The sequence below is a fragment of the Hylobates moloch genome, unplaced genomic scaffold (genome assembly GCF_009828535.3).
Source record: "Hylobates moloch isolate HMO894 unplaced genomic scaffold, HMol_V3 SCAFFOLD_14, whole genome shotgun sequence".
Lineage (NCBI taxonomy): Eukaryota > Metazoa > Chordata > Mammalia > Primates > Hylobatidae > Hylobates > Hylobates moloch.
In genome coordinates, this window is record NW_026652289.1 from 62,282,210 (window position 1) to 62,303,427 (window position 21,218).

At 47.2% G+C, this 21,218-nt stretch overlaps 2 protein-coding genes across 4 annotated transcripts in view; one reads left to right on the forward strand and one right to left on the reverse strand.

Annotated features, from left to right (window-relative positions):
* The first annotated feature begins 1,211 nt into the window (after positions 1–1,211).
* On the forward strand, positions 1,212–8,844 carry SNAPC5 (small nuclear RNA activating complex polypeptide 5). Of its 3 annotated transcripts, XM_032175635.2 has the most exons (4): positions 1,212–1,354; positions 3,567–3,656; positions 4,442–4,579; positions 8,735–8,844. In XM_032175635.2, exons 1-3 carry the CDS (start codon positions 1,265–1,267, stop codon positions 4,556–4,558), a joined length of 297 nt encoding a protein of 98 aa, XP_032031526.1. In that variant the 5' UTR covers positions 1,212–1,264; the 3' UTR covers positions 4,559–4,579; positions 8,735–8,844. The 3 variants fall into 3 exon arrangements, with proteins under 3 accessions (XP_032031526.1, XP_032031525.1, XP_032031527.1); XM_032175634.2 differs by lacking the exon at positions 8,735–8,844 and having other exon boundaries at positions 4,442–5,174; XM_032175636.2 differs by lacking the exons at positions 3,567–3,656; positions 8,735–8,844 and having other exon boundaries at positions 4,442–5,174.
* The window catches only part of MAP2K1 (mitogen-activated protein kinase kinase 1), a 110,281-nt gene continuing 96,973 nt past the window's right edge, over positions 7,911–21,218 (reverse strand). The window contains exons 6-11 of the mRNA XM_032175632.2: positions 17,853–17,977; positions 14,544–14,745; positions 12,163–12,227; positions 10,179–10,240; positions 9,694–9,739; positions 7,911–8,950 (exon numbers count right to left, since the gene is read on the reverse strand). Coding sequence (XP_032031523.1) covers positions 8,837–8,950; positions 9,694–9,739; positions 10,179–10,240; positions 12,163–12,227; positions 14,544–14,745; positions 17,853–17,977 — 614 coding nt within the window. The 3' untranslated portion in view covers positions 7,911–8,836. The remainder of the gene's footprint in view (positions 8,951–9,693; positions 9,740–10,178; positions 10,241–12,162; positions 12,228–14,543; positions 14,746–17,852; positions 17,978–21,218) is intronic.

The window sequence follows — 21,218 nt, forward strand, 5'->3', positions numbered from 1 at the left end:
AATTTTTTTGGTGCTGCAGTAAAATTACCTCTTGAGAAGTGTTCTTTTTAACCAGCTAGGGCAATAGAGTTGAATATTTTCACCCATGGTTTGAAAAAGTGCCAGAAGGCCACACTGGCCCACACCTGTAATCCCAACACTTTGGGACCCTAAGATGGGCAGAGCACTTGAGCCAATGAGTTCAAGACCAGCCTGGCCAACATGATGAAATCCTGTCTCTACTGAAAATACAAAAAATAGCCGGTCGTGGTGCATGCCTGTAACCCCAGCTACTTGGAGGCTGAGGCAGGAGAATCACTTGAACCTGGGAGGTGGAGGTTGCAATGAGGCAAGATTGTACCATTGCCCTCCAGCCTGGGTATCAGAGCAAGACTGTCAAAAGTGCCGGAAGCATTTTTCAGGACTGCCTGTGTGTCTTGGTGATTATGTTAGCCAAGTGTGTCCAAAAGAAATACCCATGAAATGCTTCCAGATAAAAGGGGCTTTTTTTTTTTTTACCCATAAAGCTAAACTGCAAATACAACCCTAGAATTAACTTCTTTTCCTGTGTCAAAGTCTTGTTTTGCAACTGGATTGTTGAAGTATCAGCTTCTCTCTGACAGTCTCAAACTGTCAAGACAGTCTCAGTTCACAGCCAAGGTGATCTGTTACCCTCCCCATTTCCAGGGCTAAGAAATCTCAGTTCTTAAGCACGTCATTTCTTAGCACGGCTTTATTTTCATGCTCTTCAGTTCTCTTTTGTGCAGCCTTACACCTTTAAAGTCCACTGTGAGTCCTACCCTGCAGAGTCTCTTAACAGTAGAGTTCATGTGCTATTGATTTTGTGCCTGCCTTCAAATACATCTGCAGGTTTTGTGGGGTTAAAGATAGCCACTTGCTGGAACACCACATTGGAAGTGCTGTTCACCCGGTCATTTGAAACGGTGTTTGACCACTTGGTGCGGAAATGGCCTATCGGATTAAAGGATAGCCAAACCCAAGATTTCTAAAGGTTCTTTACAGCTCCATGGATCAAATTTCGAAATCCTGATCATTACTTATGAATCAAGGTGTTTTGACACAGGCTGTACCCCTTCCTGCAGCTGGTCCCCCCGCGGAGTGGCCAGGCTGCGGCGGGCGCCGGAAGGGGGCGCACCTCTCGCCTTTCCCCAATGTGTCGGGCAGCCCCGCCTCCCCGCTCGGTTTCCGGGAGTCGGCGGCGATGGCGTCATCACCGAGTGCCGGGCCGACAGCAGCGCAGACGTTGGCTATGTGACCGAGCAACATGCTGAGCCGGCTTCAGGAACTGCGCAAGGAGGAGGAGACGCTGCTGCGGTTGAAGGCAGCCCTGCACGACCAGCTGAACCGCCTCAAGGTGACCCCGCGGACCTCTTCTGCCCCTCCTCCATTCCTCCCGAGCGACCATTTCCCCTAAACCTGGGCCTTAGCGGTGACCACCTGCTGCGGCCAGTTTTCCGCTACTCACCAGCTATGGTGGCGCCAATTTACAGGTTTACAAACAAACCGGTATCTGAATCACCTGGGGAGTTTGCTGTGCGCTTCTTAGGCCCTATCTCTCAGAATCTTGACCTCGCAAGTGTAGGGTGAGGCCCAGGGATCTGTGTTTGGCAAGTGCAGTCCTACCTGCTTCTTCCTGTAAATGTTGATGGCCCTCAGACAGCACGCTGAGGAAGTGCTCCCTCCCGAAGGCTCGCCTAGACCCCTCTGGCCACCAACCCCTTCCTCCTGAGCTGCTGTTTTCTAGTTTGTCTTGGCGCTTGAAATGCTCTAGTTTTGCCAAGCCAGAGGAACTCCTAGATCCTCCCATGCTACCAAGGAAGAAACTGAGGCCCTGGGAGAAGAGACTTGTCCTAACGTCTGGAGCCTCCGGTGGCTCTTGTTACTGACGCCATGGCCTTGAGGAGGAGTGGGGATTGAGGCCCACGTGGGCCACTTCCCAAACCTGTGCATAATGCAGTCCCTCAGCCCGGGCAATATAGTGAGACCTCGTCTCTACAAAAAATTGAGACAGGGCCTCACTGTATCTCCCAGGCTGGAGTGCAGTGACACGATCTCGGCTCACTGCAACCTCCGCCTTCTGGGTTCAAGCGATTCTCGTGCTTCACCTTCCCAAGTAGCTGGGATTACAGGCGTGCACCACCACGCCCGGCTAATTTTTGTATTTTTGGTAGAGACGGGGTTTCGCCATGTTGCCCAGGCTGGTTTCGAACTCCTGAGCTCAAGCGATCAGCCCGCCTCGGCCTTCCAAAGTGCTGAGATTACGGGCGTGAGCCATCGCAGCCGGCCTTACCAAAAAAATTAAAATTAGCTGAGCATGGTGGTGCGTGCCTGTAGTCCAGCTACGTGGGAAACTGAGGTGGGAGGATGGCCAAAGCCCAGGAAGTCAAAGCTGCAGAGAGCCCAGATTGTGCCACTGCACTCCAGCATGCAACTATATGGGGAGACCCTGCCTTTAAAAAAAAAAAAAAAAAGTCCCAGGGAGGTTATTATGCTAATCCCTGCTCAGTGTCCTTTTCAGAATTTTTTTTTGAGACAGAGTTTCGCTCTTGTTGCTCAGGCTAGAGTGCAATGACGCAATCTTGGCTCACTGCAATCTCCGCCTCCCAGGTTCAAGGGATTCTCCTGTCTCAGCCTCCCAAGTAGCTGGGATTACAGGCATGCACCACCACGCTGGGTTAATTTTTTGTGTTTAGTAGAGACGGGGTGTCACCATGTTGGCCAGGGTGTTCTTGAACTCCTGACCTCAGGTGATCCACCTGCCTCTACCTCCCTAAGTGCTGGGATTACAGGCATGAGCCACTGGGCTCGGCCCTTTTTCAGAAACTTTAAGTCCATATGAGATGAGGATTACCAAAGCCCTTTGTAAAATGAAAAATATTGTACACCTGTGACATATCAAAATCATAAGCATTTTTCCTTAGGGAAGTTTTACTTTTAGTAGAGACGGGGTTTCACAGTGTTAGCCAGGATGTTCTCGATCTCCTGACCTCGTTATCCGCCCGCCTCGGCCTCCCAAAGCGCTGGGATTCCAGGCGTGAGCCACCGCGCCCAGCCTCCTTAGGGAAGTCATAATGCCCTCCACTTATTTGTGTTTCTGTATTGCCACAGTACCCTTACAAGTACTTAATGAGTGTACTGATGACCACCTCCAAAGCCCAGATTTCCTTATGCTTCAGCAAACACCTCTGTTTTCTATTCTTTCCTTCACCTTCTCATTACTGAATAACAGCCTCAGGGAATCTCTCTCTCTCAGGAATCAGATGACACCTGGCTGTTTTAATGACACACTTGTACTTTGAGTTGCTAGGTCTGTGGAAGTGGAAGCCATGACTCAGCCAGAACACCTGTTCAGCCCAGGGGAAAAGGGCTAGAGTCTTTCTTTACTCATCTCCTTAAAAGAGAGAAAACCTAAGAGCCTACCACCCCAACTTTCCCTCTAGAGCAACACAGAGATAGTTTTCATTCCCTCTCTTGATGCAAACCTTTCATAGTGTGCCCAGCAGTTTACCCACATCAGTAGTCCAGTGAAATAGTAAGGAAAAGTGTCCTCAACTCTTCTTTTCTAGGTTGAAGAATTAGCCCTCCAATCAATGATCAGTTCTAGAAGAGGGGATGAGATGCTGTCTTCTCACACTGTACCTGAACAGTCACATGATGTAAGCTTAATCAAGTGCAGGCCTAGGAGAGAATGCAAAGTCTGCTCTGCTCCCATGCTGCTTGGGTGGTGAAGAACTGTTGTAAATCACATTACATAGCCCAAAGGGCTCTGAGAAGTGCTGATAACAATTTTCTGGTTTAATAAGGTGGCAACTCTCCATTAACCACCTTCCTACCAGCTGGTTATACACTAATTTATTAAGTAGTTACTAATGTTTTACTTCCATCCTCCTCATCATCCATTCTGTCTAGTTACTCAGATGAACCCGGGGAAGAGTGGGGATTTTTGTAGGACGATGTCAAAACTCTTGCTTTTTTGTGAATAAGTAACCTTGGGATTCAAGAGTGTGGCTTCAAGTACAAAGCACAGTGCTAAAAGATGAGTTCCAGTCCCCATCATACTCATCTCTTACCAAATGCCCTCAAGTAAGTCAGCAAAATCTTGTTTCTAAGTACACAATATTTGAGCAGTTCTCCCAGATTTTGTGTGTTAAGACATTTAAAACCATGATACAGCAGCACATGTAAGTTGGCACAAATCTTATGGAGCTTTCTGTAATAATGTTTGTAAATGAGGTAACATTCTAGTGAATCTGGGGCATTTGCTTTTGCCCCATTTTGGTAATGGAGGTGGGGGTATAAAAGGAAAGTGGCCATACCTCTTAGTCATAAGTACTGGGGATAGATATGCAATTGAGATCTGATTTTATATCATTTTTTAAGAATTTGCTGTTTTGAGGCCAGCATCTTTCCTACTAATCTGTGATGCCCTTGGCCAATACAGATGTTGGTGCATGTAGACAATGAAGCATCAATCAACCAAACGACCCTGGAGCTGAGCACAAAGAGTCATGTGATGGAAGAGGAGGAGGAGGAAGAGGAAGAAGAATCAGATTCCTAAAGGAGGGGGAAAGCCAGGCCGGTCAGTTATACAAATTGCATTTCTAAGTCTCAGGCTACTTCTCCTCAAGGAAATCATCTTGCCCTGGGCCCTGTGATGTGCTTGAAAGGAAAGCAAGAACTATAAGGAGGATGTGTAGTTGCAAAAATGGCTACATCAGTAACTCAAGCTTCAGAATGTTATGACATACAGAAAATCAAAGATGCTGTGTCTTAGCATTGAGCAATATGGGTGGTGCTGTCTGTAATCTGGTCAGATTCGGTTAACTGTTCAAAACAAAATTTCCTCTGAAATACTGCTGAGAAAGTCTGGCATTTGCAAAAAGAGCAGAATTTAAATACAAACCAGTCTTTCCAGTCAACAATGCCTCTTTGAAGAAAATCAATTAAAGGCTGTTTACATGCCGCTGAACCCTTGTGAGAAGTTAGGACACAGTCTAGGACAGAAAGATGACAAGGGGAAGGACTGAGGGCCATTTGAGAGCACAAGCTGTTGCTGCCTCTCAGAGGCACTGAAATATTGCATGCTATAAACTGCTTTGTGTAGCTGTTATCACCTCTCACTTGAGACATCACTCACTGGTAAAATGTTTTTATAAATAAATTATAAATAGCCATCATGGAGCCTGCTGGTTTCTAGATAGCGACAGAGAGAAGCAGCAGTTCCTTCTCTGAGGAAAAAGATACAACAGGATGGTTTGAAATCCATTTCTGGCCCTTAAGAGAGATGTGCCAATGTTGGAAGACTGGATTTTTTGTTGTTTTGTTTTGAGACGGAGTTTTATTGCCCAGGCTGGAGTGCAATGGTGTGATCTCAGCTCACTGCAACCTCCCCCTCTTGGGTTCAAGTGATTCTCCTGCCTCAGCCTCCAGAGTAGCTAGGATTACAGGCATGCACCACCACGCCTGGCTAATTTTGTATTTTTAGTAGAGACGGGATTTCTCCATGTTGGTCAGGCTGCTCTCGAACTCCCAACCTCAGGTTTTCCGCCCACCTCGACCTCCCAAAGTGCTGGGATTACACACGTGAGCCACTACACCAGGCTGGAAGACTGGATTTTTGTTAACAGATGACAGTTACAGAGTAAGAGTTGTTACTTAGTATCTGAAGTTGAGGTTCATTTCTGCATACTGTCCCTTTTCCACTGACCACTATATCATGAAATAAGTAGTTGCTTAATTTTATAAAATTAATTTCCCCTGCCCAAGCAACAGTAAAAGCCAAACAAAACACAAAGAATCATGTCAAGCAGAACTTACGTAACAGTTCCCAAAGAAAACAAAGAATACTTTTTTGTTAATCCACATTTCATTGAAGTTATTTTGAGCTGCTCTTAGAGGAAACAGCCAGAAGTTTAAAATGAGCATGTTCCTTAGAACACACAACGAGAAGACAGTTTGGGAACAAAAAGCATCAAGGTACATAAATTTGGGGGTTCTAATTTAAAATATGAGCATGGGTTTTAAAAGCTGGAAAAGCTGACTATGAATTCCAGCTCTACGACTAACTGGTCACTTGTCCTCTCACCTCTTTGCAACTCACTTTCCCATCTGCAAGGTGAAGATACTCACATCTGCTCTAGCAGTTTCACAGGCTGCTATGAGGTGCTAATGAGATCATTTAAAAATCCAACTATCATTGGTATCTCAGTAAGAATCTGGCATTGGGAGCTCAAAACACTGCAAGATTCATGCGGGGATCGTAATTCTTGGCTAAAAATAATAAAAAAAAAAAATCTAAACACCCCTCAAAAGACACTGAGCATGAAAGTGGTCAGATCTAGGTTTTAGATACCAGGTTATAACATTTCTCCTAAGGATGTAGTATTCTCATTTGTAAAGGAAACAGTGTAAATGTTAAAACCCAGCCTGAACGTTTATATGTTGAAAATGTGTAAGTTAAACTGTTGACTTAGAAAAGCTATACCTCGGCCGGGCGCGGTGGCTCACGTCAGATCTAGGTTTTAGATACCAGGTTATAACATTTCTCCTAAGGAAGGATGTAGTATTCTCATTTTAATGAAACATTCTCAGTAGTGGTGGTATCCTGTCATTTGTAAAGGAAACGGTATAAATGTTAAAACCCAGCCTGAACGTTTATATGTTGAAAATGTGTAAGTTAAACTGTTGACTTAGAAAAGCTATACCTCGGCCGGGCGCGGTGGCTCACACTTGTAATCCCAGCACTTTGGGAGGCCGAGGCGGGTGGATCACGAGGTCAGGAGATCGAGACCACGGTGAAACCCCGTCTCTACTAAAAATACAAAAAAATTAGCCGGGCGTGGTGGCGGGCGCCTGTAGTCCCAGCTACTCGGAGAGGCTGAGGCAGGAGAATGGCGTGAACCCGGGAGGCGGAGCTTGCAGTGAGCCGAGATTGCGCCACTGCACTCCAGCCTGGGCGACAGAGCGAGACTCCATCTCAAAAAAAAAAAAGAAAAGCTATACCTCACAGTGAGAGAAAAAACTGACTAGCTTAGGCAGCAGTATATACAACACTGATCATTTTTTTTTAAATCCTGGCAATATCCCAAGCTCTGGTACCTCTAGATTGGACTACCTACTTAGAAGATTATTTACCCAAGTTTTGTTTTTAATCTAAAAAGGAATGGGCCTTCTATTTATAAATATATATGTTGGCTTTAGTTTCTATAACCTGCCCTTTCAAAGAAAACAATGAGCGGAGAGGTATTGACCAGGCAGCCTCAAATGTACCTAAAAGTTCCCAATGGCTTCGTGACATCACTGCCACCTCACAGGCATGACAAAGCCAGCGCCAGGCACATTCCTCCTTTCCAGGAAGGTGTGGTTAAGTGTAAGTGGTGAAAGAAGGGAAACCATTGCTTAATGTCGCAAAGGAGACAGACTGTCCTATGTTATGCAGAAAGCTCCCACACCAGGTAGGCAAGCTGGTCGCCAGCAAGGCCCTCCTATGAGCATGACAGCCTGAAAGTGTAGGCAGGCCTTCGGCTCAACTATTGGTATATGGAAAATGAAAAATGTTCTGTGAGATAAGAAATGTTTTGTGATTTTTCTCAGATTTGCTCCCAGTCCCCCATCAGCTGCTTTTCCCTTGTATAAAGAGATCAAACGAATATACAGGATCTATTCACAGGTCCCACAAGGAAGGTGGTTGGAAGAGTAACAGATAAGGGTGTTGGGTGAGAAGAGTTGGACTGAGTCCAGAGATTGAAATTACAGGAAGCCCCATTAGTCCAAAGCACTGAACTTGGTGTGGTGTTTCTGCCTTCCAGCCTCCTCCTCCTCTTCACCTTTCCCCCTCACCAATGATGCTTGGCTAAACCAGTATATCTTGTGTACTAAAGAAATTGAAAAGCTTACCACAAAAGCAAAAGTAGCTTTCATCCTTTTTTATTTCATAGTATATTTATTAGAATAAGAGATTAGATTTGTTAAACATCTAGGTTAAAATGGTTAAAAGGATTTTCATACAATTTTAGGCACTATACACGTTGTTTACAACAGCATTGGTACTTGGATATGGAGAAAGAGAAATCGGACATTTTAATGCCTTGATCAATTTGTGACATTCAAAATAATTCCACCATTTAAGAAACATTAATCAAAACTTAGAGACATACCACTAAGTATCCCACACAGTATATTGAAAATAAATATAGAAATACAACCAGAAGTCTACAGATCACCACAGTAGACAGACTGGTGAAGCCCCAGCTATCATGGCAGTGAAGGGCTCTGGCTAGATTTGGATGTCAACTGCTGAATTCTACATGAAAAGCAAATAATAATAATAAACTAACATGATGTACACTCTCTGATGCTCATTTTCATAGCAGCAAAGCATGCTTCACATGCACTGCCTGTGAAGGATCTCACAAGGCTCCCTCCTAGAGAGAAAGTATGCCCAGCAAGAATAAAGTACCACCAAATGTCAAAGAATCCCGAAAATACAGGCAGACAGCCAGTCATGGAGCAGGAACAGCAGTGCAATTGTAAGAATGACTACCCACATTCACCAAAATTTCACTGTAATTCAGCCTGGCACAGGTTTTGATCATCAGCATACACATAAATAGCCCCAAGCACAAAGCCAATCCACTTAGGGGAACAATAATTGTAATAAGAATAAAGACAGTAATATTAAAAATGACAAGAGTAGAATCTTGGCACATGCTGTGTTCTTCATCCTTTGTCACAGGTGAAATGCACATCTGAACAGAGACAGGCATGGGAAGGAGGCCCAAAAGAGACATGGCAAACCACTGGGCAGGGGACTTACTCTTTGCTGCTTCCTGAACACTTAGACGCCAGCAGCATGGGTTGGTGTGCTGGGCTGGTTAAGGCCGATGGTGGAGCAGAGCCAACCTGCAAAATCCACTTCCTCAGCATCAGATCTCTTGATAAAAGCATGAACCTGCATGTAAGGAAATGAGAGAACGTGGTGTTAAAAAGAAACAAAAAACAAAACAAAACCCACCAGGAAGGAAAATCCAAGAGTTTCAGGTCTAGAGCTTGTGCTGCACTTGGAAAGAGCACCTGGCACCTGCCCCTGAGCAACAGTGGGGCCAGCTGCAGGCCCAAAGACCCGCTCCACCATTCACAGCAGCTGTGAGGCCTTGGGCAAGTCACCTCTTGGAGTCTACTCTTGCAGTATGGAGACAGTAACTCTGCCTTAAATGCCTCACAGGCTTGTTACAAGGGACAAAGAAAATGATGGACTTAGTGCATATTATACTAAATACACTGTCTGTGGCTGTCCAGGTATCTACAGTATTACTTAGCTATTCCCACTGCCACCAAACGAGACAGCAGGTGGAGAGTGACTCTGGAAGGAGGCTGAATGTAAGTTGAGGCAGTCAGTATTAGGGAAAGGCCCCATCCCCATGAAGGGGGTGGGCTGGCCTTTTCTTTCCCGTGGCCCCCTCAGACCTTTTCTCTGGCATATGCTTACTCAGGCTGCGGGGGTCACCCCAGCTTTCCCTTAAACTGATGGGAAAGCAAAGGAGACTGGTGTTTGGTATTCTGCAGCCCCAGGCTCAGCTGGACCACAGTGGGCAGGGAATGAATGGGCTCTGGAAGTACTGCACAGATGACTGACAGAGAACAACAACAAATCAATAAACAGGTACTATAAGAATCTGGAATAAACAGACTCACCATGAGTTGCTTCAAATCTGCTCTCTCTGCGGGGTTTTTTATTAAGCTTAAAGGAAGAAAGACAAGGTGAGAGCTATTGCCTGGCGCTGGTTCTAGCTCAAATAACATGTTTGCATGCCTGTCTTCTCTGCACACTAGAGGCTAAGGATTGCTTGGGCTTGATTCATCCTCCTGTTCTAAGCACAATATCATGCCCACAGTAAGTTATTACATTCTTGCTGAGTTAAACTAAGGTCAAAAAGCAACGTGCCAATCTCTGGAGAGCAAGTACCAAAAGGAGCAGCTACTACATCCATGATGTAGTTAGACATATCACATAAGTCTTGGCACTCTAAAAAAGGGCTGATGGCAGCAGCCGAGAATCATCAGAGGGGAGGGGAAAGGGCAAAGCTGTGCCTGCATAAGCAATGCTGGTGCTTCCAGAAATGGGGTGGGGAGCCTGACAAATCCAGAGTACCCTTCCAGAGAACAAGGAGCCAACTTACCATTTATTCACAAAATCTTGAAATTCCAGACTGAACACTCCACTGGGCAGTTTTGGAGGAGGCTGCAAACACATGTTGAGATAAGAAAAATGCCTGGCTCCTTGCTCCAGCCATCTCCTCTCCCCATCCCACCCCTCCCACCAGCCAGTGCTACTTTTTTTAAAAGTCTTCTCTGCAGTCCAAAGGCAGTGCTACTCTCATCCAGTCAAGGAAAGGCACAGGTAGAAGGCCAGTGCTGCCTGTTGGGTAACCATGTTGGAACCACTGATCTCAAATAGCACATTTAGAATTGGGACAAAGTCAAGTCCACTCACTTGTCTGGTGATTTTGAACTAATCACTATTCCTCTCTGAGCCTCAGTTTGCTCTTCTATGACATGAAGAGGTTGGGCCTAATTAATGATCTCAGGGACCCTTTCAAGCTCTGACACTCTACAATGGTAAATCTTGGGTGCAGCATGGAAACATAACCAGCAATTTACTGGCAGCAACAGCTAGGGACACGTGCAAACCACCAGGCATAGCCCAGGTCTGACAGCACCTGCAGAAGCAAACCAGTTTTTAAAAATCCCTTTTCTGAGCCCTAGAGAGGCAGTGAAAAGTTAATAAAACATTAGCTGACAGAGGGCTGGATCTGGAAGAATGTTACCTGTACACTCCAGGAATGGGGCTGTTTTCAGATTTTCCCATGGTGATCATGCAGCACTATACAGTACAAGGCCCTGGAGCACTGGGCTCATGGCGTTCCATGCAGTCCAGGAAATGTGGGCCCACTTATGTACCTGGGCTGGGAGCTGTGTGTACCCATGCTGACCCACAGACATAATGTCCATGATGTCACTGATGTACAGCCCAAAATCTCATTTTTAATTTGAGATTAAAAATGAGACACTGATCCCCACCACAAAGCCCAACCTAGTGCTCTTCCTCTGAGGGCCATGTCAGTCTGATCTGAGGTGGGGACTAGAACTCGGCTCTTAGAACAGTGACCCAGAGCAAGCCCCACTCTGCAGACTGTCCCCGCTGCTGAGGGAATCAAGGGACCATTCAAGGGAGAGAGGAGACCAGCAGCTTGGCCTCCAGAGGCAGCATCCATTCCCTCTGAACAGGAAAGAGCTAGGCAGCAGAAGGGCTGTGTGCCAGCAGAGGCTGCAGTAGGACAACTGCCATGCAGCCAAGCCTCCTAGGAGGTAAGAATGGGAGGTGGGAGGTGGCAAAGAAGAAACAGCACTGGGTGGGAAGGACCTGGGCTACTTTTCATCTCGGAGGCTCAATTTCCTCACCTGTTTGAAAAGGAACCAATTTGGCCTACCTCAGCAATGCTTGGGAGAATTGCATGGGAAATTAATGTGAAAATTTGGAAGAAAGCAGTGCACGCTAGGAGACTGGCAATGGCGTATCTAACCTCAGATATCCCTTCCCTTAATATGACTACCACCCAGAACCATCTAGCCTAGGTCCCCAGCAGTAGAGGATGGGTGGCTTTTTTTCTGACTCCTACAAATGCAACATGCTCTGCCTCCCTCAAATCCTTAAGCAGCGACGATCTAATCCTGAAACTGCTTTTCTACACCCATGGTGCTTAGTATAAAGCTGTGCATATAGTAAAGAGAGGTAAATTAAACTCCCTAGTAGACTGAACCTGTGACAGGGATGTTTTTTGTTTTGTTTTTTGTTGTTTTGTTTTTTTTTCCAGAGTCAACCTCCGCCTCCTAGGTTCAAGCAATTCTCATGCCTCAGCCTCCCGAGTAGCTGGGACTACAGACGTGCACCACCATGCCCAGCTAATTTTTGTATTTTTAGTAGAGATGGGGTTTTGTCTTGTTGGCCAGGCTGGTCTCAAACTCCTCACCTCGTGTGATCCACCCGCCGCAGCCTCCCAAACTGCTGGGATTACAGGCATGAGCCACTGCGCCCAGCCACCTGGGTGTTTTCTTAAGATGAGCAAGTAAATTCCAAGGTGAAGGAAACCAGGCAGTACTTACCTCGTTGACTATGTAATCCAACAACTCAAAAATTGCCATGGGAGGTCGGCTGTCCATTCCATATGCTACAAATTTTATAAAAAGAAAAAATACTTCTCAGAAACAGATTACTTGTTAATATGAGGCAAGGGGTTGGGCATGGATCCCTGGGACCAGAACAGGGTCATGGACAATAAACATTCAACAGCCACAGATAAGGCTTGAACACAGAGGGGACCAGCAAAGGCCAGGGTACAAGTCTGGGCTCTGCCACATCTTAAGTTCGTAAGCTTTGGCAAATCAGTTCACTGCTGAGCCAAAGTTCTGAGTTTTGTAAAGCAGAGACATAATAATTATGTCTGTCCTTTCCCCCTTCCTTCTATTGAGAGAGGCACACAAATGAGATAGCAACTAAATAACTAAAGGACTTAGTTTTAATTCTCCATGAAGTTGCGTTTCTTCCTTTTGTCTCCTAGAGTCACCAGGCCACAGCCACCAGCCCTTCCAATGACCTGCCGTCAGCTACCTCTAGCCCCCTCTGCTTTCCCCTTTATACAAGCTCTCTCTCATGTGGACCTCATGGAGGTATAGGGCAGGTATCCCTGGCCAGACAGGAGCTACATAAAAAACAGTTGACTAGGTCAGGCTATTCCCTGAGTACCAGGTTTACTTCCCAGTATTCACATTCAGAGAGGCAGGTGGTACTGCACAGTGTCTATCATCTTGGGAGTCAGACTTGGCCACTTACAAGCCTATGTGGCCTTCCAAGTGCACTGTGCCTCAGTTTCCTCATCTTTAAAATGGAATTATAATCGTGATCACAAATGAAATGCTATGAAAATTATATAATGCTAGGCAAATCCGTGGACACAGAAAGTAGATCAGTGGTTGTCAGTGGATCAGGCAGGGGGGAGTGGGGGATGGGGTTTCTTGCTGGGATAATGAAAATGTTCCAGAATGAGACAGTGGTGATGGCTACACAACATGGAACAATATACTAAAAACCAATGAACTACATACTTTAAAATGTGAATTTTGTCTTATGTCAATTCTATCTCAATAAAAAATAAATCTACCAAAAGTCATGATTTAAAAATTAGAATGCGGGCCAGGCAGGGTGGCTCACGCTTGTAATCCCAGCACTTTGGGAGGCCGAGGCGGGTGAATCACGAGGTCAGGGGATCGAGACCACGGTGAAACCCCGTCTCTACTAAAAAACACAAAAAATTAGCTGGGCATGGTGGCGGGCACCTGTAGTCCCAGCTACTCGGGAGGCTGAGGCAGGAGAATGGCGTGAACCCAGGAGGCGGAGCTTGCAGTGAGCCGAGATCGCGCCACTGCACTCCAGCCTGAGTGACAGAGTGAGACTCCGTCTCAAAAAAAAAAAAAAAAAAAAAATTAGAATGCAGCGGCTCACGCCTATAATCCCACCACTTTGGGAGGCCAAGGCAGGAGGATCACTTGAGCCCAGGAGTTCCAGACCAGCCTAGTCAACATAGCAAGACCTCATCTACCCAAAAAAATTAAAAAATTAGCCAGGCATGGTGTCGCATGCCTGTGGTCTCAGCTACTCAGGAGGCTGAGGCAGGAGGATCACTTGAGCCCAAGAGGTCAAGGCTGCAGTAAGCCATGATGGCGCCACTGTACTCCACCCTGGGTGACAGAGCAAGACCCAGTATCAAAAACAAAACAAAAAAACCCCACAAATTAGAAGCCAGTCATGGTGGATCATGCCTGTAATCTCAGCACTTTGGGAGGCTGAGGCGGGAGGACTGCTTGAGCCCAAAAGTTCAAGACTAACCTGAGCAACATAAGGAGACTATGTCTCTACAAAATAAAAAACAACCTAGCTGAGCATGGTGGCACGTGACTGTGGTCCCAGCTACTCAGGAGGCTGAGGCAGGAAGATCACTTGGGCCTGGGAGGTTGAGGCTGCAGTGAGCTGTGATCATGCCATTGTACTCCAGTCTGGGTGACAGAGTGAGCCCCTTCCCTCCCAACCCCCCCAAATAAATTATAGCCTGTAGTCCCAGCTACTCTGGAGGCTGAGGGAGGAAGACTGCTTGAGCCCAGGAGTTGAAGACTGTGACTAGCCACTGCACTGGGACACAGCAAGACCCTTAATAATAAAAATAAATAAACACAAAAGGTTAGATAATGTATACAAAGTCCTAAGTGCAGTACCTAGAACATAGTACGAACTCAACAAATGGTAAGAAGTTGTTGGTAGTAACAACACCCACCCGGAGACCCCTGCTGCTTCCCCCTGGCCCTAGCCTGGCATCCAGGGACAGACAATCAGTCTTGGCAGAATGTACAGAAAATCAGCCCTCCAGAAACCCCTGAAAGTAAGGGACCCTCCCCTCCGACAGTCCAAGATGGGGACACACCAGGCTACTCACAGCTAAGGGGCCTCCCAGGGGTCCTTGGCCTGGGTGGGGTCTCAGCCGCATCTCCCTCCACCTGGCACCCAAACATCAGCTCCAGCTCCTTGGCATCTGGAGGAGGGATGGGATACCTCCCAACTGCCATCTCTACCAGAGAGAGTCCCATGCTCCAGATGTCTGACTGCACAGAGTAATGAGTCCCCTGGAGTCTTTCTGGCTGCAGGAGAGACAGACAGTTATAACCACCAAGCCTAACTTGGACCCCTGGGTCTGCTAATGCATTTTCTCTTCTGTCCCTTCTCAATAGTGCATATCCTATTTCAAGAGCTCCACTAACCTCTTGAATTTGGCCTCCGGCCTACCCCCAACATTATGTTTACCAAATCCTAGCTGGCTTCTTTGGCTTTGACCCCTCATCCCTGCTCTATTTCTCCTATAATCTGGCCTAAATTGACAGACCACATGTAATCGGCTGGGCCCTGGCTGCCACTACAGCCTGTGGTTCCAGCTTTACCCAGCTTGGCCACAGTCTTGCATGCGCAGGGCAGCCTGTCCGAAGCCCAGCATGAGAGGCTCATCTTGTCACTGAATCTGAAACGTGAAGCTTATGGAATGCGAGTTGGGAATGAGGTGGTGCCGTGGATACATAGAACAAAAGATCTGGGGTCAGTGGGCCTGAGGCTTAAATCCCAGTTCTGGGACTTATAAGCTAAAGGATCCTGAATATCAGCCTTATCTATAAAATGGGGCTGCTGCTGGGCCGGGACGCAGTGGCTTACACCTATAATCGCAGCACTTTGGGAGGCTGAGGCAGGCGGATCACATGAGATCAGGATCAGGAGTTCGAGACCAGCTGGCCAACATAGCGAAACCCCATCTCTACTAAAAATACAAAAATTAGCTGGACATGGTGTTGCATGCCTGTAATCCCAGCTACTTGGGAGGCTGAGACAGGAGAATTGCTTGAACCCGGGAGGCAGAGGTTGCAGCGAGCCGAGATCGCGCCACTGCACTCCAGCCTGGGCAAGAAGAGCGAAAACTCCATGTCAGAAAAAAAAAAAGGTGGGGGGTGGCTACTGCTGATGAAAATGACAGTAACAATGACATAAGAAAACTCTATTTAGGATTACTAAGAAGATCAAATCAAATGACAATGTATGGCCAGGTGCGGTGGCTCACACCTGTAACCCCAGCACTTTGGGAGGCCGAGGCGGGTGGATCACAAGGTCAGGAGATCGAGACCATCCTGGCTAACACGGTGAAACCCCGTCTCTACTAAAAATACAAAAAAATTAGCCGGGCGTGGTGGCACACGCCTGTAGTCCCGGCTACTCGGGAGGTTGAGGCAGGAGAATGGAGTGAACCTGGGAGGCAGAGCTTGCAGTGAGCCGAGATTGTGCCACTGCACTCCAGCCTGGGTGACACAGTGAGACTCCATCGCAAAAAAAAAAAAAAGAAAAGAAAATGTATGTCAGATGTTGTAAAATGCTATACAAATATTGGTTGATATTGGTGGGAAAAGCCAAAGAGAAAAAAGTATACAGTGCTATACAAAAGCATTATTTTTAATGAGCATTATTTGAAATAGCACATGTATTTCAAGAACCCTACCAAAAAAATCTTTATTCCGGCCATAGTATATTCATTTAGACATTAACTTCTCCCGTAGCATTTTTCACTAACTCCAACACTGGACTATTTCGTAACTGACCATATAACCACAAAAACCCCAACCATTAAACCCTTGATTAGTAACTCCCAGGGCCTGTTAATGGATTTTGAACTTGAGAGTTGGCAGTCAAATGGCCCAGGATGCCAGCTGCTCAGTTATTAGACATTTAGGGAAGAAGCAATGAGGAGATGACAGAGAAAGAGAGTTCCACTGTGGGTCACTGGAGGGGAGGGGTGGGGATGTGGGTCAGTGCCAGGTGAGTGATGTTGACAGTGGCTGGAGTCACAGTGGGGGGTAGGCGCCAGCAAGAAGGAATGAGGATGTGTTCACACTGGGATCTGGGCACAGGTGCCAAATCCTCCCCAAGAGGCAAATGAGGGTGTGCTGTGCAAAGGGCATCTGCCTGGCAAGGGGGCAGCTAGCTTTCAATCCTGGCTCAGCAAGGTTAAGTAGGTAGGTTGCTTAACCTCCCTGAATCTAGACTTCCTCACCTTTAAAATGGGAACAATAATCTTTATTTCCTGGGACAACCACATGGATCAAATGAGACCTTCCAGGGACATGACATGTGCTTTGACAGAGAACACATAAAATGCTTTCTACAAGTTAAGATCTGAGCCTCTGCTCCTGTCCCCCCCTCCACACGGGCCTGCACTCCCCGCCACTTCTGTAAAGACTGCCTACTCACTCCAACGCTCCTCCACTCTGCCGCACTTCAGCACTGGCCCAGACTCACGTTTCCACCTTTCCGAATCATTCTCAGAAATGTTTTATCCATGTACCCTCCCACTCAGCCAACTAAACATCTACCCACTTGCCAAGCATTCCCTGAACACCTACCACATGCCAGGCCCCATGCCAGGCACTAGGGACAAGAGAGACACCTTGCCTCTGTCCCCAAGGAACCGGTGGCATGAAGGAGGGAAGAAAACACACTGGTGCTGCCACAGTGTGAGGATGGCCCCACACAACGCTCTGGTGACAGTGTGAGCCAGCAGAGCCGGGAGCAGGAGGGAATTCCCCCAACACACGGTGTTGGCTGAAGTGGAGCAGAAACTCCAGCAAGGGGTCCAGTTGTGCTGCAGTTAGAAGGAGGGGTAGATGTCTGACAGACATAGGAGGGAGAAAAGAGGCTGGACAATTCTGAACAGACTCTCAGGGGTTGGGAGCTACAAGATACTGAAAGGATGGGCTGCCGAGAAGGCAGGTTAAAAGCCAATGCTCAGGTTTCTACCTTGAGAAACCAGGGAGATGATGCTGTCTATTTACTGCTAAGAGAAAAGGAGGAGGTGAGGTAGTTTGGGGTGGATCATATCTGAGCATCCTGGGTTTGTGGATCTGAAGACGATCATGTAGAGATGCCCAGAGGGGAGCTGGAGCTCACAATCCTTCAGAATGAAAGCCACACTCTGGAGCTGGACAGTCCTTTCAGTGAGTCAAGGCCCCAATATCCCAGTTATGCTCCAAGGCCTAAGAAAGACCAAGACCATCTTCCCATTCAACTTCATCTCCTCAGGGCAGACCACTGTGCATCCTCCCTCACTTCTTGTCCCCTACCCAGCACAAGACTCTGGCTCCACAGGAAAGATACCCACTGGGCTCCTATCCCTGACCGTACAAGAAGCTCAAGCAATGGAAACTTCTGTTCATACCGACATGTAGGACCTTGTGCCCACGAAGGAGTTGGCCATGGAGTCGATGAGCTGCCCGCTGACCCCAAAGTCACAGAGCTTGATCTCCCCACGGGAGTTGACTAGGATGTTGGAGGGCTTGACATCTGCAGGGAAGAGAAAATAGAAAAGGAAGGAACTCACACAGGTAGATTGGGGAAGAGAAGGGTCAGCATTCCACACAGACCAGCCCTGACCATGAGTCCCAGGACAACACCCCCATCCGCCATCAGAGGCAGCCCTTGATTTGCAAACACTGTACACCAAGGCCCTTTGTTCTGAGTTCAAGAGGCAACTGTCAGGAGATGAAATGAGCAGCTGCTGTAGAACAGAAAGACAGTTGATTTCCACTCTCTAAGAATGCAGACTTGGCCAGATGATCCACAGGAAGGAGTCCGTTATCATCAACAGTCAGGATTTCAAAGTCTGTTGCTTCAACCACCCCTACTGGTAAGATATAGTATCTATGGTTGGATCATGAAGGAGGCAGAAAAAAACAAGTAATACGACCTATCTGCTTGCTGAGGCTACACAGGCTAGAAGGGGACAGGGTTTGGAGGGAATTCCCATTCTAGACTTCTGCACCAGGCACGGAGCATGTGGGTCTTTTTCTTATGAATATGTGCGGCAGGGGTGGAAGCTGAGTCATGATTCCATTCCGTTCCACTGGAGTCACTCACCTAACAGCCTACACAGCTACATCTACCCTGCCAGTCAAGGGGAACCCCTTGCTACCTGGAGCTGGAACGTGAGAGGCCTTAAAGCTGCTCCTCAGAGTCAAAACGATGCCCCCATCCCCCTTCCTTGCACTCTTATTATCACCCCATCCCACCCATCCGGTCACTGTCACAAATACCAGTACATTGGCCCTTAGTTTGCAGAGACCTAAATTTCCAAACATTTTTTCTTCCACTGTATCCTCTGATTCATACAACTGTCCTGTAAAGTGCACAGACCAGGGTCAATTATCCTCATTTATAAGTGAGAAAGCCAAGGCTGGGACTTGGTGAAGGCCCCTGGAGCAGGGCTTTGTGGAGCAGACATCAGCAAACAATGAGACTCACTTTGAGGGCAGACCACATCTAGGAAACATCTTAAACCATGACATCCTAAACCTGTATGGTGTCTATATTAATAGTCGTAATATAGACACCATATAGGACATCCAGAAAATCACAGAAAAAACCCAAACCTCCTATAATACAACCCAGCAGAGCCACTAATAACGTTTATTTTTGTCTTCGATACTGTGTTATATGAATGCATTTATTTATTATTTTTTTTTAGACACAGAGTCTCACTACATTGCCCAGGCTGGGCTTGAACTCCTGGGCTCAAGCAATACACCTGCTTCAGCCTCCCAAGTAGCTGGGACTACAGGTGTGAGTCACCATGGCCAGCTATTTATTCTCAAACAGGTCTATTTAAGTATCTTTCCAAGGACAAATTGAAAAACAAAAGCCGGGCAGTGCCTCACGCCTATAATCCCAGCACTCTGGGAGGCCAAGGCAGGAAGATCACCTGAGGTCAGGAGTTTGAGACCAGCCTGACCAACATGGTGAAACTCCCATCTCTACTAAAAATACAAAAATTAGCCGGACGTGGTGGCGGGCACCTGTAATCCCATTTACTTGGGAGGCTGAGGCAGGGGAATCACTTGAACCTGGGAGGAGGAGGTTGTGGTGAGCCGAGATCATGCCATTGCACTCCAGCCTGGGTGACAGAGCCACACTCCGTCTCAAAAAATATATTAAATAAATAAATAAAAATAAAAAAGTTAGCGTGGTGGCCCATGCCTGTAATCCCAGCTACTCGGGAGGCTGAGGCAGGAGAATCACTTGAACCTGGGAGGCAGAGGTTGCAGTGAGCTGAGACCACGCCACTGCACTCCAGCCTGGGCAACAAGAGTGAAACTGTCTCAAAAAAAAATTAAAATAAAAATAATTTTTAAAAAATCATGACCCTATAATATCCCAGTGCCCCAACTCCACTTGGCCCCTCTTCATCTTCAGCCTGGGGGTAATTACCATTCCAGGCCAGCTCTAGCCTCTCTCTGCCCCAATCAGCTGCAGGAGGGCAGGATGTTGGTTGTCTGCCTCACCACTCTAAGCCCTGAGCCCAAACAGTATCTGACAGAGGGCAGGTGCTCCAAAAGCCCTTGTTGAATGAATGGTTCTAAATGCACCATGGATACATGCATGCACACCCTGCACCACTGGTGTAGTCCTCCTAAGACCCAGCCCTCATCATGTCACTCCCCTACCCCACAGTGTGCAGACCCAAGTCAGGCTCTTCAGTAAAGGAACACAGGATACAAATCTTTGCAAACCTCTCTGCGACCCTCGTCTCCTACACATAGACTTTCAGAAGAGAGGTGCCAGAAGTAGCCTTAGAGGGCACCTAGTTCCTCCCCTTCACGATGGAAACAAAAAGTCTAAGGCCCAGCAGGGCATGGTGGCTCACGGCTGTAATCCCAGCACTTTGGGAGGCCTAGGTGGGCAGATCACCAGAGGTCAGGAGTTCAAGACCAGCCTGGCCAAGATGGCAAAACCTTGTCTCTAGTGAAGATACAAAAATTAGCAGAGTGTAGTGGAACACGCCTGTAATCCCCAGCTACTCAGGAGGCTGAGGCAGGAGAATCGTTTGAACCTGGGAAGCAGAGGTTGCAGTGGGCCAAGATCACACCACTGCACCCCAGCCTGGGTGACAGAATGAGACTCTGTCTCCAAAAAAAAAAAGGCTAAGGCCCAAGAGATCCAGCAACTTGTTCAAAGTCACACAGCAAAAACTGGGTAAAGCTGAAAGCAGATCCCAGGCCCTCTGACACTTACACCTGTCCTCTTCTACCCACCCTGCTGCCATGCTCTAATGGTCATCACCTCCTGTCCACTGAACACCTGCTACCTTACCTGTGGGCTCTGTGTGGGCAGTCAAGGAACTGACCAAGTCCCCCACTGTCATGAAGCTTAAATTCTAGTGTGAGGAGACAGACAAATCAATGAACAAATGTGTAACATCAGGTGGTCTTAAGTGGCACAAAGAAAAATATAAAACCTAGCCAGGCGCAGTGGCTCACGCCTGTAATCCCAGCACTTTAGGAGGCTGAGGAAGGCAGATCATTTGAGGTCAGCATGGTGAAACCCTGTCTTTACTAAAAATACAAAAATTGGCTGGGTGTGGTAGCACATCGCCTGTAATTCCAGCTACTAGGGAGGCTTAGGCAGGAGAATCGCTTGAACCCAGGAGGTAGAAGTTGCAATGAGCCGAGGTCGTGCCACTGCACTCCAGCCTGGGCAAAGAGTGAAACTCCGTCTCAAAATATATATATACACACACCTGTATATATAT

Bases quoted from the DNA above. Each gene is read 5' to 3' on its own strand.
- SNAPC5 (XM_032175635.2), top strand. From the start codon at position 1,265: ATGCTGAGCCGGCTTCAGGAACTGCGCAAGGAGGAGGAGACGCTGCTG. The intron at 1,355-3,566 runs GTGACCCCGCGG...CTTCTTTTCTAG, and splicing joins ACCAGCTGAACCGCCTCAAG to GTTGAAGAATTAGCCCTCCA. The intron at 3,657-4,441 runs GTAAGCTTAATC...TGGCCAATACAG, and splicing joins TACCTGAACAGTCACATGAT to ATGTTGGTGCATGTAGACAA.